Source organism: Crocuta crocuta, unplaced genomic scaffold, assembly GCF_008692635.1.
Source record: "Crocuta crocuta isolate KB4526 unplaced genomic scaffold, BGI_CrCroc_1.0 scaffold470, whole genome shotgun sequence".
In the NCBI taxonomy this organism is placed as follows: domain Eukaryota; kingdom Metazoa; phylum Chordata; class Mammalia; order Carnivora; family Hyaenidae; genus Crocuta; species Crocuta crocuta.
Window position 1 is genome coordinate 260,213 of NW_027532412.1, and position 14,407 is coordinate 274,619.

A 14,407-nucleotide genomic window follows, 5' to 3' on the forward strand; every position below is an offset into this window, starting at 1 on the left:
GAAGGAGCTTCCAGCCTATATGAAACTGCTGTTATTATTGTGGTGTTACTGTTGTATGCCAAGTGTCACCTGAGTTACCAGCCATGGTTACCCGAAATAGGCCATTTTAGCCCCATTTTTCAGCTAAAGAAACTGAAGCTTGCAGTAGTCAATAGCTTGCCCATAATCACGCAACCAGTGGGGCCCAAAATTTGAAGCCAAGTCTCCTCTCTCTTTGTTGTACACTGTCCCCGAGATAAAAAAGCATGAGGCCCTGGTCTGCCATGTATTAGGAGTGTGAGAACAGACCATTACGCAGGAGGAACACTTGCAAGATAGAGAGCTCATCACCTTCCCAGGCTGGGGTCACATGGAGTCACATACTGCCATCTTAGGTCAGCACCTGAGCCCCATCGGCCTACCTTCCCACAGGACCCTTGTACTCGGGGATCCAAGGGAGAGTTCTGGCTGTTACTCCTGGTCTGTGGAGAAACAGACTGTGCATAGAGCAGAACCACACATCTGAGTCTACAGGCCTTTGGAATCACCCTTTCCTTCCTGGGGGTAGCTGGGGAAGGCCGAATGCAGCAGGCTGAGATCCTTGTCTGCCCACCAGTGGATGTCTACACCTGCCTCTGCCTGGTGTGGAGAAGGAGTATGCAAGAGATGGTGTCAAGGGGCATGAGTGTGAGGGAGTGCATGTGTGTGTGTACAAGTGTGCACACACGCACACTCACTTCCAACACTCCTGCACAAAAGACTCTCTGAGGATAATGGGATGTTTAGGAAACCAAAACATTAAAGATTCTTTCACCAAATTTTCAAAAATACTTCCAGTCAAACCTGAGAAAAATAAATAAACATGGTCTCACTGTAAGGTGGTGTTGGTAGAGCTGAGAAGGCCAGGGTGGGGAGACCAGGGTGGGGAGACCAGCCTTGACTTCTATGTGGATGCACTGACTGTAGCCTTGCTGAGCCTCCCTTATCTCAGTGTGGAACATGAGTGGTGTTTATCACAAAGGAGCATTTAGTTTGGAAATAACTGCATTTTGTCTCTTGTCAGCAATTGACCATCTCTGTTCATCTGATTCCCTTGCAGCATCCAGCCAAAAGCGTCCCCTGCTCACCCCTTCTTGCTGAGCATGTTCTTGTGGGTGGAATTAGAATGTTCAAAGTGTTGGTTCTTGTAGCTACAGATGTATGTTTTGCTCACCTGACACAGTCTTCTTAGTTCCCTAACTTAACAAAATAGGGTGTGAGGTCAGCATAAGTTTCCACAGAGTGAGACCATTACTAAAAATTAAGAACTGAAGGAACCTTGGAAGAAGCCAACAGAGCAGTTGCTAGCACATTTTTTCCTTTCTCAGTGCCTCCCCCTCCCTCCTCATGGCTTTTCTAACAATGTGGATCTGTTGTTAGACTCACCACTGACTTTGGAAGCTTGGGATCCCACCTGAGCAGGAGTGAGACTGATCTGGTGCCATGAGATCTTGAATGGAAGCCTCACCAGGACCCTGAGATGGGAGGGGCCTACGGGGGCCTCTCTAGACTCTAGAGTAGTCTGACTCCCACACAACCTTCCTCTGCTGACAGCCCGTACTGCAGCCTCCCAACCCTTGGTTAGTGTTACTGGAGGGAGAAAACTCTTTTTTCGAGAATTGTGTCCAAGAGCTAAATGTAAATTGATCTTAGATGATCAATTTGAGTAATGGAAAATTGATTTGCTTCAGTCACAATGTGCTAGGCTTGATTCTCTCCCAACCATATGGGAAGAATTTCCAGGGGTCAGAGAATCACACTCAAAACCTTACGTTGGTCTGAGAATCTGGTGAAGGAACAGGGGAAGGCCCCTTGAGTTTGGATTTGGCCCCATGAATAGTGGAGCATTATCAGGAGTTTCTAGAAATAGTTTTATGGCTGCATTTATATACTGCAAAAGTAATAAGTGATACACATTCATTATAGAAAATACAAGTAAAAGTAAAAATAAAAGCAGAAATTTCACCCAGAGACTATCCCTCCTGACATTATTTTGTTTTCATGAGAGTGTAATAATCTGATAGTGTATTTTCTTCTGTCAGGCCTTGGACCACCATCTTTCCTCCTTATGGAGGTATTTTTCTGGGAGATATTGTTTGTCCAGAATACATACAAATGCCTGCAATATTTCCTGAAAATCACCCACAATTTTGAGGCATCTGAACATATAGAACTTAAGGTGATGATTCAAACTATGTGACATTGTGGAAAAAAACAAACTATAGAGACTGTGAAAAGATGAGAGGTTGCCAGGAGTTGGGGGAAGAGAGGGAGGAGTAGAACAGAAGATTTTTAGGGCAGTGGAACTACTCTGCATGATACTGTAATGGTGAATTCACATCATTACACATTTTCCCAAACTGATACAAGGCCATTTTATTCACTTCTTTTTCCCACGTACATAATTATGTACAAAATGGTATTGTATCATATATGCTTTTGTGTTGGCCACAGAGCATCCTGTTTTTGGGTCTACCATATTTTATTTATCCATTTTCCTTTTGTTGGATATTTCACAAGTTTTTAAAGAGTGGAGTGGTATGGTCAAATAAGTATTTTTAAAACTACCTCAAATGTCTATGGAGTGTTACATTAGCTAGATTGATCTTATTGTTTCCCCCTAAGTAACAGCTTCCCTTTCTCCACCTCCTTTCCCTCTGGGTGTTCTTTCCTTAAAGTTTTGGGATGAGATTCAAAGTCCAGACTGCCTGGAGGGGCTGGAGGACAAGCCCCCAGTGTTCTCTTCTTAATTACTAACATTGCCTAGCCCTCTGCTGAAGTATGAGTTTTGCTCATCATCAGTCTAGAGAGACCTGGTTTGAGAGATCCTGCTCAGCAGCTGCTTCAGTGATAAAACTAAGATTTGGCACTTTTTCTGCTGATAGAACTGGTTCTTAAAAAAGAGTAAGGCATTAGGAGGAACTTAACAGAGGACCACGGGGGAGAAGAAGGGGCTAAATGGTGGGGGAAAGGGAGAGAGGCAAACCATGANGGAAAATGCCTCTGACCTTGTCCTCTGATTGCTTTGGGATTCACTCTCCGCAGGTTTTATGTTGCCTGTGTCCTGCATGAGAAGCTTACTTTTGTGCACATTTGGTTATCCAAGGCATTTGATGGCTACTGTGGTGTGGAAGGCAGCTGAGAGGCCAAGGGCATCAGAGAGGTCTACCTCCAGAGAGCATTCACTAGCTCACTCCAGAGGGTCCAGGGATCTGCTTGCTTCCCTCGTCACCTCCCCCAGCCCTGGGGTTGGGGGCATCCACCACCAGTCCCAGGGTAGGGCAGGATTTAAAGCAAGGCCCCTGCCCTTACAGCATGTGCAGCTTAGCTGAGGTTCAGTGACCCCTTCTTTCAGCAGGAACAGTGGAGTTCCAAACAGTGTAGCCAAGTGATGTGTGGGTTGAAAGGTTCCAGGGAAGAAAGGCCATGTTGCCTGGGAGATGTCCCTCAGGTGGGGGGGAGGGGGTGTCAACGTGGGCCTAGGTGGTGCTCCTTGGGACCCAACATGACATATTCCGTGTGTGCTGTACAGACACCTGGAGCGGGGGTACCGGGAAAGACTGAGCCTCCTGCGGTCTGAGGTGGAGAGGGATCGTGAGCTGTTCTGGGAGCAGACCTGCAGGCAGAGGGCTGTGCTGGAGAAGGACCTGGAGCGTCTGCGGGGTGAGGAGGCCAACCTACGTGAGAAGCTGACTCTGGCCCTGAAGGTAAGTGGGGAGCCATGTCTCCCCAGGACATTCTGCCTGGAAAGACAGAAATGAGGTTGCCCGGGGGGTCAGTCCTCCCACACCTCACATTTTCCTAGTCAGGGACTGACTACCTCCTAGTGACCTTATTATATTTCGGTGGGAGGGAAGTGCCTGCGATTTCCCGCTAAGGAACATTTGCTGCAGCCACAGAGATAGCACATTTCTCAGCCAAAGCAGAAAGCGTCTTGGCTTGGAATGAGAGGCATTACTCCTTCCTTCTCTCTGGTTGTCGGGGCACCAGGACAGGTTGAGACCTGAGGGGTTCTTACTCTCTGCTCTGGGTCAGGGGGACAGTGGTCATGGAGGGTCAGCGGCAGCAGCCAGCTTTGCTGCGCCCCCTGGAGACCAGAGCATCTGTGGAGTCATCAAAAGACTAAACCCTAAAGCCCACTCTGCTGGAGTCCTGCGTTTGTGGTCTGAAGCAGAGGAGGTTTTCTGGGCTTTGGTGAGTGTCTTGCAATCCACAGCCACCCTGCATTTGATTCCATCCAGTGAGGTGTCCCCTGGTCCCTCCTCTGCTCCTGCCTTTTTCCTCCTTTCCTAACTCAGAACCTGCAGATTCTTTCCACATCTGCCTGATCTCTGTCTCCCTGGCGCAGAAGCTGAGCCCTTGCCCACACCGTGTCCTTACTACTTCTCTCACTGGTTTCCTGTGTTTGTGGACACTGCCTTCCTCCCTGCTAGACCTCTGAGCTATAACTGTGCAGTTTCAAATCCCTTATTTAGAAAACAGCTCAGAAAGGATTGCCCCCCAGCCACTTGTGTTATTCATGGCCTTGAGCACTTGGGGCGGGAGAAGTAAGAGCGGTGAGGAAAGGGACAAGCACTGGTGAGGGGTCTATGGGCTTGGTCCCCAGAACAGCCTCCTAGGACTCCTATAGGCAGTGAGCACCTGCATTTTCAGGTTTCTTCCCTGATTGTGAGTGCTGCTGGGAATAAGTTTTTGATGCAGAGGGGAGATAAGCTGCTGACAGCTCTCTTCCACTCCTGAAGCCCAGCAAACTGCTCGTTTTTGTCTTGTAGGAAAACAGTCGATTACAGAAGGAGATTATTGAAGTTGTGGAAAAGCTTTCAGAATCAGAGAAGCTGGTCTTGAAATTGCAGAATGACCTGGAATTTGTGTTGAAGGACAAGGCAAGTCCTTTTGCTGATTTTTGAGTCTCTGGTTACTGGGTAAAAAGTGTCAGGACTTGAAAAAGAATCCACAGGTGACTGAATTCAGTTTTTTCTTACTAATATTCTAGAATGGAGAGAAAAATCATCAGATTGACCTTTCTTCTGTTTTCTTCCTCTTCATGCCAATGTAGGGGTGCTGATCTTTTAGTGACAGAGCCAGGGCTTGCCAGCACCATATGCACAAACCCCAGTGATGGGTTCTCAGTGGTGAGGGGCAGGGAGGAGAGCTCCATGCCCACCATGAGGCCCTCCATCTGGCCCTGCCCATCACTTTGGGAGAAGGAGGAGAGGGGAGGTACTGCATGGAGAGGTCCAGGCAGAGGGCATCCTAGGCAGCTGAGGTAGGAATGCACCCCAGACTCCAGTTGAGAGTATGACCACCTTCCATAAATTCAGAACATCCTTCTGCCTTGAGATCTTTGAAACAAGGGGAGGGAGGAAGTGGAGGGATGGAAGGCTATGCCTGGAGATGCTGAGCCTATTGGGTGAAGCATGATAGGGTGACAGCACACATTCTACCTGGCCTGAGTTCCTATCTGTCATTTTCCTGTGTGGGTCTGACTTTCAGCTGGAGCCACAGAGCACAGAGCTTCTGGCTCAGGAGGAACGGTTTGCAGAGATCCTAAAGGAGTACGAGCTCAAGTGCCGGGTACGTGCTGAACCAGGCCCCCTTTGCCATCCCTAGCCATCACATTTACTTTGTCTTGCACTGGCGACATTGCTTTTGTCTTTGGTGCATGGAGCCCTCATGCACCCCTGCCTGCACCACCCAGCCCACTTTAGAGCAAGGGCACTGGTACTGGGGAAGGTTCTGAAAGCTTGGCCCTCCAGAGATCTCCTAGTGCCAGAAGGCTGTGCATCTGTGCTTGTTCCTGGCTGTGCTTGCTAAGAGTGAGCTGTTAGAGCCCATGAGATGGGTGGGTGGTGTGGGTTGTCAGGGTCTGACTGTTTCACACCACAGTGTATAGGCCTCATACTTTACCCTCCTGCCTAGGAGTGGCCTGTCATTTATGGGAGGCCACATTCCTGGCCTCCACATGAATTTGGGTCAGCAGGAGCATCTATGTATGAGCAGAGCAGGTGGAGCCTGTGATCTCAGCCTGTGTTCTACTGATGGATCCTCCCAAGTTTCATATTCCTCAAGGAGAGGTGACCCGACTTGTCTGGGTGGTGCCCATGCTCAGACCCACACAGGCTGGCCAAAGTTCATAGACGGGCACCAGTTCTGAAGCTCCCCTCAGTGTTTCCAGGGCACATGCAGGTAGCCAAACCTACCAAGGGCCATCCATTCAGTTAGAGACGCTGCAAAGCAAAGCATAGGTGGTGAACAGTGTCAGTGAAACGTATCACAACCCTGTTACACTCTTAAAATTATCCAGGACCCCAACAGATAAAACATTATTGTTTGTTATTAAAGGTCTATTTACTTCTTAATGGTCTCCCTCCAAATTAAAGACAAAATTGACTTTGTTCCTGCTTCATGTTGCTTTGGCAACACCAGAAGATAAAGGTGAGCCTGTGCTGTTCTGGAGTGAGACATGACCCACTGCTTCCTCCCTTTGCTCTTTCCTCTGCTCCAAACCCTGATGTCAGGGTACCCTCCTGAAATCCTGTTTGTCAGCTGTGTCACCCCCTCCTGAACTTCCTACTGGCATGTGTTGGGGTCTGTTGTGCAAGTGGGATTGCAGTCAGATGTGTTTCATCCCTCCCTTTAAGCTTGTTGCCTGGACTTAGAGCCTGTAACTAACCATCAGTTAATACGTTACTTTAGGGCACTGAATCTTTCAAACACCCATAAATGAATCTTTCTGTCACGAGACTCTGTTACTCATTTCACTTTTGGTTCTTGAAATTTGACTTCTTGAAACATCAGAAATATGGAACATAGTAGTATTTATTTATTCAGAATTTTGCTTTTTCCATTTTTAAAAATATTTTTGATTGTTTCAAACTAACATTTAGAGCATTAAGAAAACTTTTTATTGGAAAATAATTTCTAATACATGAAGTTACAAAAGTAAAAACAGTGACAGGGACACCTGTATACCCTTTGTCCATATTCACCTGTTGTTTACATTTTACTCCATGTGCTCATTGCATGTTTGCTCACTTGTGTGCTGTGCATGGATGTGAGTGTGTATACACAGTTATTTTCTGAACATCTGAAGGTGGGTGATATGCATCACCAGGCCACTCCACCCCTCAGTAGCTCAGTGCACATTTCCAAAGAACAGAATTAGTCCTACCACGCACCTTGCAGTGGTGTGCATGTGCATAAGTTGATTATTAAAGGTTCAGGAGTTTTGCCAGCTTCTTACGAAACCTTTGAAAAAGCTTGAAATCAGCTCTTGTGAGAGTTATTTATACCACAGAAATGTGCAAAACCCAGAAATCTGGGCTTTTCTTTTAGAAGACCCAGCTTCCAATTCCACCTAATTGTGATACACTTACTAACTTCATGATTCCCACTGATAAAATATCTTAACCTGCTCATTGTATTTCAGTTTTTTTAGTTAACCTACAGGATCCATTGTAGGGTCAGGTATTGCCTTTAGTTGTGTCTGCATAAGGTCCTTCAGTCTGAAACATTATGTCTTAGGCCATTCAGGCTGCTACAACAAAAAAAAGGTCATCATAGATTGGGGGATTTATAAACCAGATTTAGTTCCCACAGTTCTGGAGGCGGTATTACTGAACCCAAGTGGGCCTGCTCCTTTGGTGAGATGCAGACAGAGACTAAAGCCAGTGGAGCTGCCTCACAAGCTCACTTTATTTGTAGAACAGGGAGATCATGGGGAGTAATTAAAATAGCCAAATAAGGGAAAGCAGCAGGCTCCTTTTACTAGGGCTTGGGATGAATATTCAGAGAGGGATTTTCACATTATAGTGAGGCTGAGGTAACTGTCCATCACTTCTGATTGATCTGTACTCTGGCCTCCTCAAGTGTTTTTTTCCCCCCCCTGATGGATTGATTGATTGTGAGGATGAGCAGGGGAAGGGCAGAGAGAGAGGGAGAGACAGAATCTCAACCAGGCTCCACACTGTTAGTGGAGAGCCTAACATAGGGCTCAATCTCATGAACCGTGAGATCATGACCTGAGTTGAAAACAAGAGTCAGACCACTCAGTTGGTTAAGCATCCAACTTCAGCTCAGGTCATGATTACAGTTTGTGAGTTTGAGCCCCCCCCGCCCCCCGCCCCCGCCCCAAAATGNAAGCATTAAAAAAAATTAAAAATGAAATAAAATAAAATAAAAGGTGAGATTGACAGCTAGACAGAAGCCTCTAAGAATTTAGTTCCTAAAGGATAAGACAGTTAAGCAGAAGCTTCTACTAGAAGTTCCTTGAGCTCAGGGTCAATCTTGTGGTTTGGTATCTGGTGAGAGCTTTCTTCCTGGTACAGATGGAAAGACTGCCTTCACGAGAGCTCTCTGGGGTCTCTAACACCAGGGCACTAATCATTCCTCATGACCAGAGGGCTCTACTCTCATGACCCGATCACCTCCCAAAGTCCCAGCCTCCAAAATCATCACCTTAGCTGTTAAATCCTAACACAGTCTGCAGCACATTCTCCCAGCCTTTTTTTTTTTTTTTGTCACTGACATGTATTTTTTTAAAGAGAGATTTTTAATCTCTTTATTTCATGTTGTTCTGATATTTCCTTTGGATTAAATTGAGATTATGTCTTCTCAGCCAGACAGTATAGGTGATGTTAAGGTGTTGCCTAATTTCCCCACTGTATAATTACTGTTGTTGTTTTTTTCTTCTCCCATGCAACTAATAAGCATTCAGTGGGGAGACACTTAAAAACCCCACAAACATTCTCTTCATCAAATTTTTCCCTAGATTTAGTATCCAATTGGATAGTATCCAGTCTTTACCATGATGGCTGCAAAATAATCATTTCCCGAGCCCAGCAACTACTCTGCATGTATCAATTGGTCCTTGGTGTCCTCCTGTAAGCCAGAGGCATCCTTCTCCTCTGCTGTTTGCTACTGGAGGGTCACTGCCTCTGGCTGATGGTGTTTTTATTTATGATTATTTTTAAATTTTTTGTTTTATTTTATATTAGGGGGAGAGAGAGCGAGCGCACGTGAGCTAAGATGAGTGAGGGAGGGGCAGAGAGACAGAGACAGAATTCGAAGCAGGCTCCAGGCCCCAAGCTGTCAGTACAGAGCCCGATGTGGGGCTTGAACTCCTGAGCAGTAAGATCATGACCTGAGCCGAAGCTGGGACATTTAACTGACTGAGCCACCAAGGTGCCCCTGGCTGATGGTGTTTTCCAGAGGAAGAGACAACTTTCAGCCCTCCCCACAGTGCATCATTCAACCTTTCCAAAGTCACTGCTGTACATTTTCCTATACTTTGTAACCAGGGTATATGTTCGCAACGACACTATGCTTTCCTTTATTGCTGAATCCTCTCCCTATTTAACTGTCATTTTAGCTTTTTGTTATGTCTTTCTCAATCTTAATTTTGTTGACGAGGCTGCCTTTGTCTAAAGGGGAAATGTTAATCATGTTTCATGTTTCTGCTGTTGCTTTGGGTGGACACTGTAATGGAGGAACACCCTAAATGCAGAATTTTCCCTTCCCTCATTTCCACACTGTTACAGATGGAATGTTTGTGTTTCCCCAGATTCTTATGTTGAAGCCTATGCTACCATTGTGATGGTGTTAGGAGGTAGGGCCTTTGGGGTGATTAGGTCATGAGGATGGAGCCCAGTGAAAGGTGTTAGTGATTCATATAAGGGACCCCAGGGAGCTCCCCCATCTGTTCCACCATGAGACAGGAAAAGACTGCCACCTACCAGCAAGGAAGCCCTCGCCAGACACTATCTGTCAGCACCTTGATCATGGACTTCTAGCTTCAGAACTATGAGAACTAAATTTCTGTTACTTATGAACCCTGCTTGTGGAAATTTATTATAGAAGCCTGAATGGACTGAATTTGTTATAGAAGCCCTCCCTCCTGCTCCCACTTATATGTATGTGTACTCAAGCCCAGCTTGTAGCCCCAGCCAACCTGCTGGCACCACCTTCCTCTCTGGCACTTTCCAGTGCTGCTGTTGAAATCCCACCCTCCCCTCAGACCCTTCATGCTGCTGTATCGGGGCAATGGACTTGTTGCCTTTATTGGCTCGTGCAGTAGCACCCTATAACCTCCTTTGGCACCCATAGGCACGCTCAGTAAATGTGAGTCCATGTGAAAATAAACAGGCACCTGGTTCCCCAGTCCCACCAGGCACCCCCTGGGTAGAGCTGGGGGTCATGGCTGGTGCCCAGGATGGTGCATGTCACCCTCATCAGTTAGAACTGGCCACACTCCCTGATCTGTCTTGAGAGCAAAAAAGTTTATGCCTAGCATAGCACCTAAGAGGACCTGTTTCTGGTACTGCTGAATTTGTGGGATATGTGTATCTTCTCAGAATACTCAATACAAGGTACACATGTAATTTTAAGTTCTCCTGTAGGCAGATTAAAAAATATAAGAAGAATTTAGTAAGATTTTGTTTAATCCATGATATCCACTGTTATCATTTCAACATATAATCAATATAAGCAGTTTTTTAAAGTTTATTTATTTTGAGAGAGAGCATGAGTGGAGAAAGGGGCAGCGAAAGGGGGAGAGGAGAGAATCCTAAGCAGTCTCCACAGTCAGTGCAGAGCAAGATGTGGGGCTTGAACTCGTGAAACTGTGATATCATGACCCGAGCCAAAATCAAGAGTTGGGCACTTAACCGATGGATCCACCCAGGTGCCCCAATATAAGCAAATTTTTTAATGAGATATTTTACATCCTATTCTTGGAATCCAGTCTCTGAAATTCAGTGTAGATTTTAGGCTATAGCCACCTTGGTTCAGACTGACTGTACCTCAGCTGCTCAGTGGCCTGTGCGGTGAGCACTACCATCTTAGATACCCCAAAACTAGAGCAGCAGTGACCACAAGCTATGTCAGCAACTGGGGGCTACACACTCTGCAGACTTGGCCCAAAGCTCTAACTTCCTGGCCCTACCCTTTTCCCCCCAGACAGAGCTGCTCTTTTTTGTGGGGAAACTCTTATATTTGCCCAGGAGCTTCTGAATGAGGTACAATGACCCTTTGTGAAGGGTCTTATAACATCCATGCAGAGCCTGTCCCTTCTCCCGCTGCCTGGAACTGCCAGTAAGAGGCTCCTTCTCCAGGGAAGATGCATTTACAGACCAGGCGCTAGCTGACAGGAACAGTTTTAGGAAGATTAGGTTTATTCAGTGAGAGCTGCTTGGAGAGGAAACTCAAATAGGATTCAAAAACCAGAGGGGGATGTGGAGCTTTGTGAGAGGTATGCCATGGGCTGGGCCCCGAGTCCTCTCCATGTGGCCTTAGCTGCACTTCTGAGAGTGTCCCAAAAGGAGAAGCTGCCTGAAAGCTGCAACTTTGGAAGAGGTGGCATCACTTGTGCTATCCTCCAGGTTAGTCAGTCACAGGCCCACCAGGGTTCTGGAGAAGGAGGACTTAGATCCAGAGTCATGAGTGGATGTGGTAATACATGCAGCTGTGGGGCCATCTAGGAAGGCGGCTATAAACTCTACCCTTTATAGCCCTTTAAAAATCAGATGACTGGGCGTGCTTGTTGAGATGTGTTTCATTCAAGTGTGGTCAAAATTATGCTGGTTGCAAATGAGACTCTGCCTCTGAAGCTTTCATGACCCCCTCTTCCTCACATCCCCCCATATCCCTCTATGTGCATGCTCACCCACCATCCTTTCTGTTTGACACAGTCATCTTTGCTTTATGGCCCTTGGTCTGAAGCACCTGGTATCCTCTTTGCTCAGTAGCTGTAGAAAGAACCCTTTGCAAATTTAACAGCAAGGGAGGAAAGAATCCAAGGAAGGACACTCCCAGACAGTGCTGTGTCACACCCATGTTACAGCATCACTGTGGTCTTAAAGCACTAGAGTTTCAGATGTTAATGGTTCTCTGTATTTTCTACATTCCCCTTCGATTTCCACTCGTCTTTTTTTTTTTTTTCCTTCCTTCTTAGCCCCTCCTGTATATCCAGTGATTGAAAGTGGTACAGGGCATAAGAAAGTCAGGAAGTGGCTCTTGCTTTCATTAGGCTCACCTGTCGTTAGGAATCTAGAATGCAGTTTAAGTGTTGTGTGCTGGAAATCAGGGCCTGACACCTGACTGCTCCTTGGGCTGGCTGGCTCCATACTGCTCTGCTCCTCACCACTCCTTAGGTGGCCGCTTTGGCTGCAGGGGGTGTCTGACTCTGCCCCACAGGACCTGCAGGACCGCAATGATGAGCTGCAAGCTGCACTGGAAGGCCTGCAGGCTCAGCTGCCCATGAGTTGGCGCAGTCGTCCACATACACAACGAGAGGAACGGCTGCTCCCTGGACATGGCCCAGCAGGTAGGAGCCCAGTCCTGGGAAGTAAGGGATCGTGTGCTCCTGCTGTGGAAGAGTAGGGGCTAGTGGCAATGCCCCCTCATCCAGGGGCACTCTGTGGGACGGAGCCAGCTCCTCAGCATGTCAGGCTTCCAGAGGATCATGAGCCCCTTTGGACCAGCACATTTGGGAGAATGGCCTGTAACCCAAGGCCAGGGACAATATCCAGAGCCCCAAGGGAAGAAGAAGGTGAAGGTTTTACTCTTTAGGTAGAGATGGTGAGGTATGATGATGTTGTAGTGACCTCAGTACAGGCATGACCTAGTAAGCCTCTTGGGTTGTGGGGAGGATCCAGATAGATGCCCCACGGTGATCATTCAGCATGAATTGGACACAGTCATTTAGGGAAGGGAGGCGAGGAGAGACTGGGGATCATGCAGAGCATGAGGTCTGGTCTTGGGTCTGTGACAGCTCTCAGGGAAGGTGCTAGAGTGTGTGAAATGCATCAGGGACTCCTGATATTCACAGGGGCCTCATGTGGACCATGGCAGAACAGGGCTGATGTTTACAGCCTGGACTGTATGGAAAGGATCAAGGTAGGGTGGGGCCCTGGTACCTTGGAAGGGCCCGCTCCACCTGCCCATGCACAGAGCTGATGCTGAAGGTGTCGCTTTAGAAAGGTCAAGGCTTCCTGCTCCTGAACTCTTCAGACTGTGAGGTTTGGGATAAGTCCTAAACACCACAAGGCCTCGATGCCCTGTGTTTAAGTTGTTGGCTACTCCTAGAGACCAGAATGAGTGGGGTGGGGGTTCAGATGGCCCAGATATCCTTGAGGTTTCCATGGTTCCTCTGGATGACAGGGTGGGTTTTGCTGGTTGCTGCTTTTCCTCACAGTTGTGTGGAGCCGGTAGCATGCAAGATCACATGGTCCCCGAAGGATGGACGGTGTCGGCGAGGGAGGGATGAGAGAGGCGCAAGATTCTTTCTGGGCACCAGCCAGGCCTCTCCGCCCTGTCTGAGACTCAACTTTATTTTATGGTTTACTGTTTGGGGGATGGCACAGGAGTGGCATTCTGATGATAAATCCATGTATCAGTAAAGACTTTCCAGAACATTGATATGCAAAAGGATGGGGAACAGCCCAGAAGTTGCATTCTGATGGTAAATCCCCTGATCAGTAAAGGTTCTCCAGAACATTGATACACAAAAGGATGGGGAACAGCCCAGAAGTGGCATAGGCATAGTAAAGGCAAAAGTTACCTTAGTGGGAGGTATTAAGAAAAACAGGTCTTTCAGGAACACAACGTTACTCCCATAACCATTAAAGAAGAAGTTGCTATAGTAAGTTCCTTCACAAAGTGCAATCAGTATTTCAAACCAGAATGAGTCACTCCTAATATCAATTAACAAGGTGACTTGGGGGTTGGTACTCAAGCTGAAATAATTGGGTGTGGGTGGATATCGGGGTTGCCATCTGACGGTAAGAGTCCATGCAACTTACCTTAACCTCATAAGGAGTTTTCTTAACCTATGAGTTCAGGAACAGCTCCCAACAGTGCCCGTGACTCCATGCGTGCTGCTGTTGGTGGGGAGGGGGACCCCCCCACCATGGGGACCTCCAGGACTGCCCTACCCCTGGCCACTCCACTGACCATATATCACAGCAGAGTGATCAAGATGCCCTCAGAGAGCATCTTGTTCTCATCTGCAATCCTGAGGGCACTCAGAGCTACCATATTGTCCTAAAGCTGTTTACTTCTTAAAACAGGAAAGTTTATATGTAAGAGAGACAACATGGGACCCTCCAAGAGGAACTGAGTGGGGCTTTCTGTGCATGTGGGTCCAGCTTCCTCAGCCCCTTTAGGCCTTCTTTAGTGGAGTCTAATGGCTCCTAGTCCATGACCTGTATTCTGCTGCCCTCAGCTGGGAGGTATTGGGGTATGGCTAGCACACTGGACATTATCACATCTCCAGATGAGTGTTACATGTGGCTAAGTGGGCAGCCTGACCATAGGGAGGAACTTGTCCCTGGAGAGGAGCCTGGGATACACAGAGCATGGGACCCTTGTTAAGAGCCACCGACTCATAACC

At 47.3% G+C, this 14,407-nt stretch overlaps 1 protein-coding gene across 1 annotated transcript in view; it reads left to right on the plus strand.

Moving 5' to 3' along the window:
- The window catches only part of NINL (ninein like), a 194,644-nt gene that overhangs the window by 131,135 nt on the left and 49,102 nt on the right, over positions 1 to 14,407 (plus strand). Inside the window, exons 11-14 of the mRNA XM_077778947.1 lie at positions 3,551 to 3,725; positions 4,791 to 4,901; positions 5,512 to 5,592; positions 12,211 to 12,340. Coding sequence (XP_077635073.1) covers positions 3,551 to 3,725; positions 4,791 to 4,901; positions 5,512 to 5,592; positions 12,211 to 12,340 — 497 coding nt within the window. The remainder of the gene's footprint in view (positions 1 to 3,550; positions 3,726 to 4,790; positions 4,902 to 5,511; positions 5,593 to 12,210; positions 12,341 to 14,407) is intronic.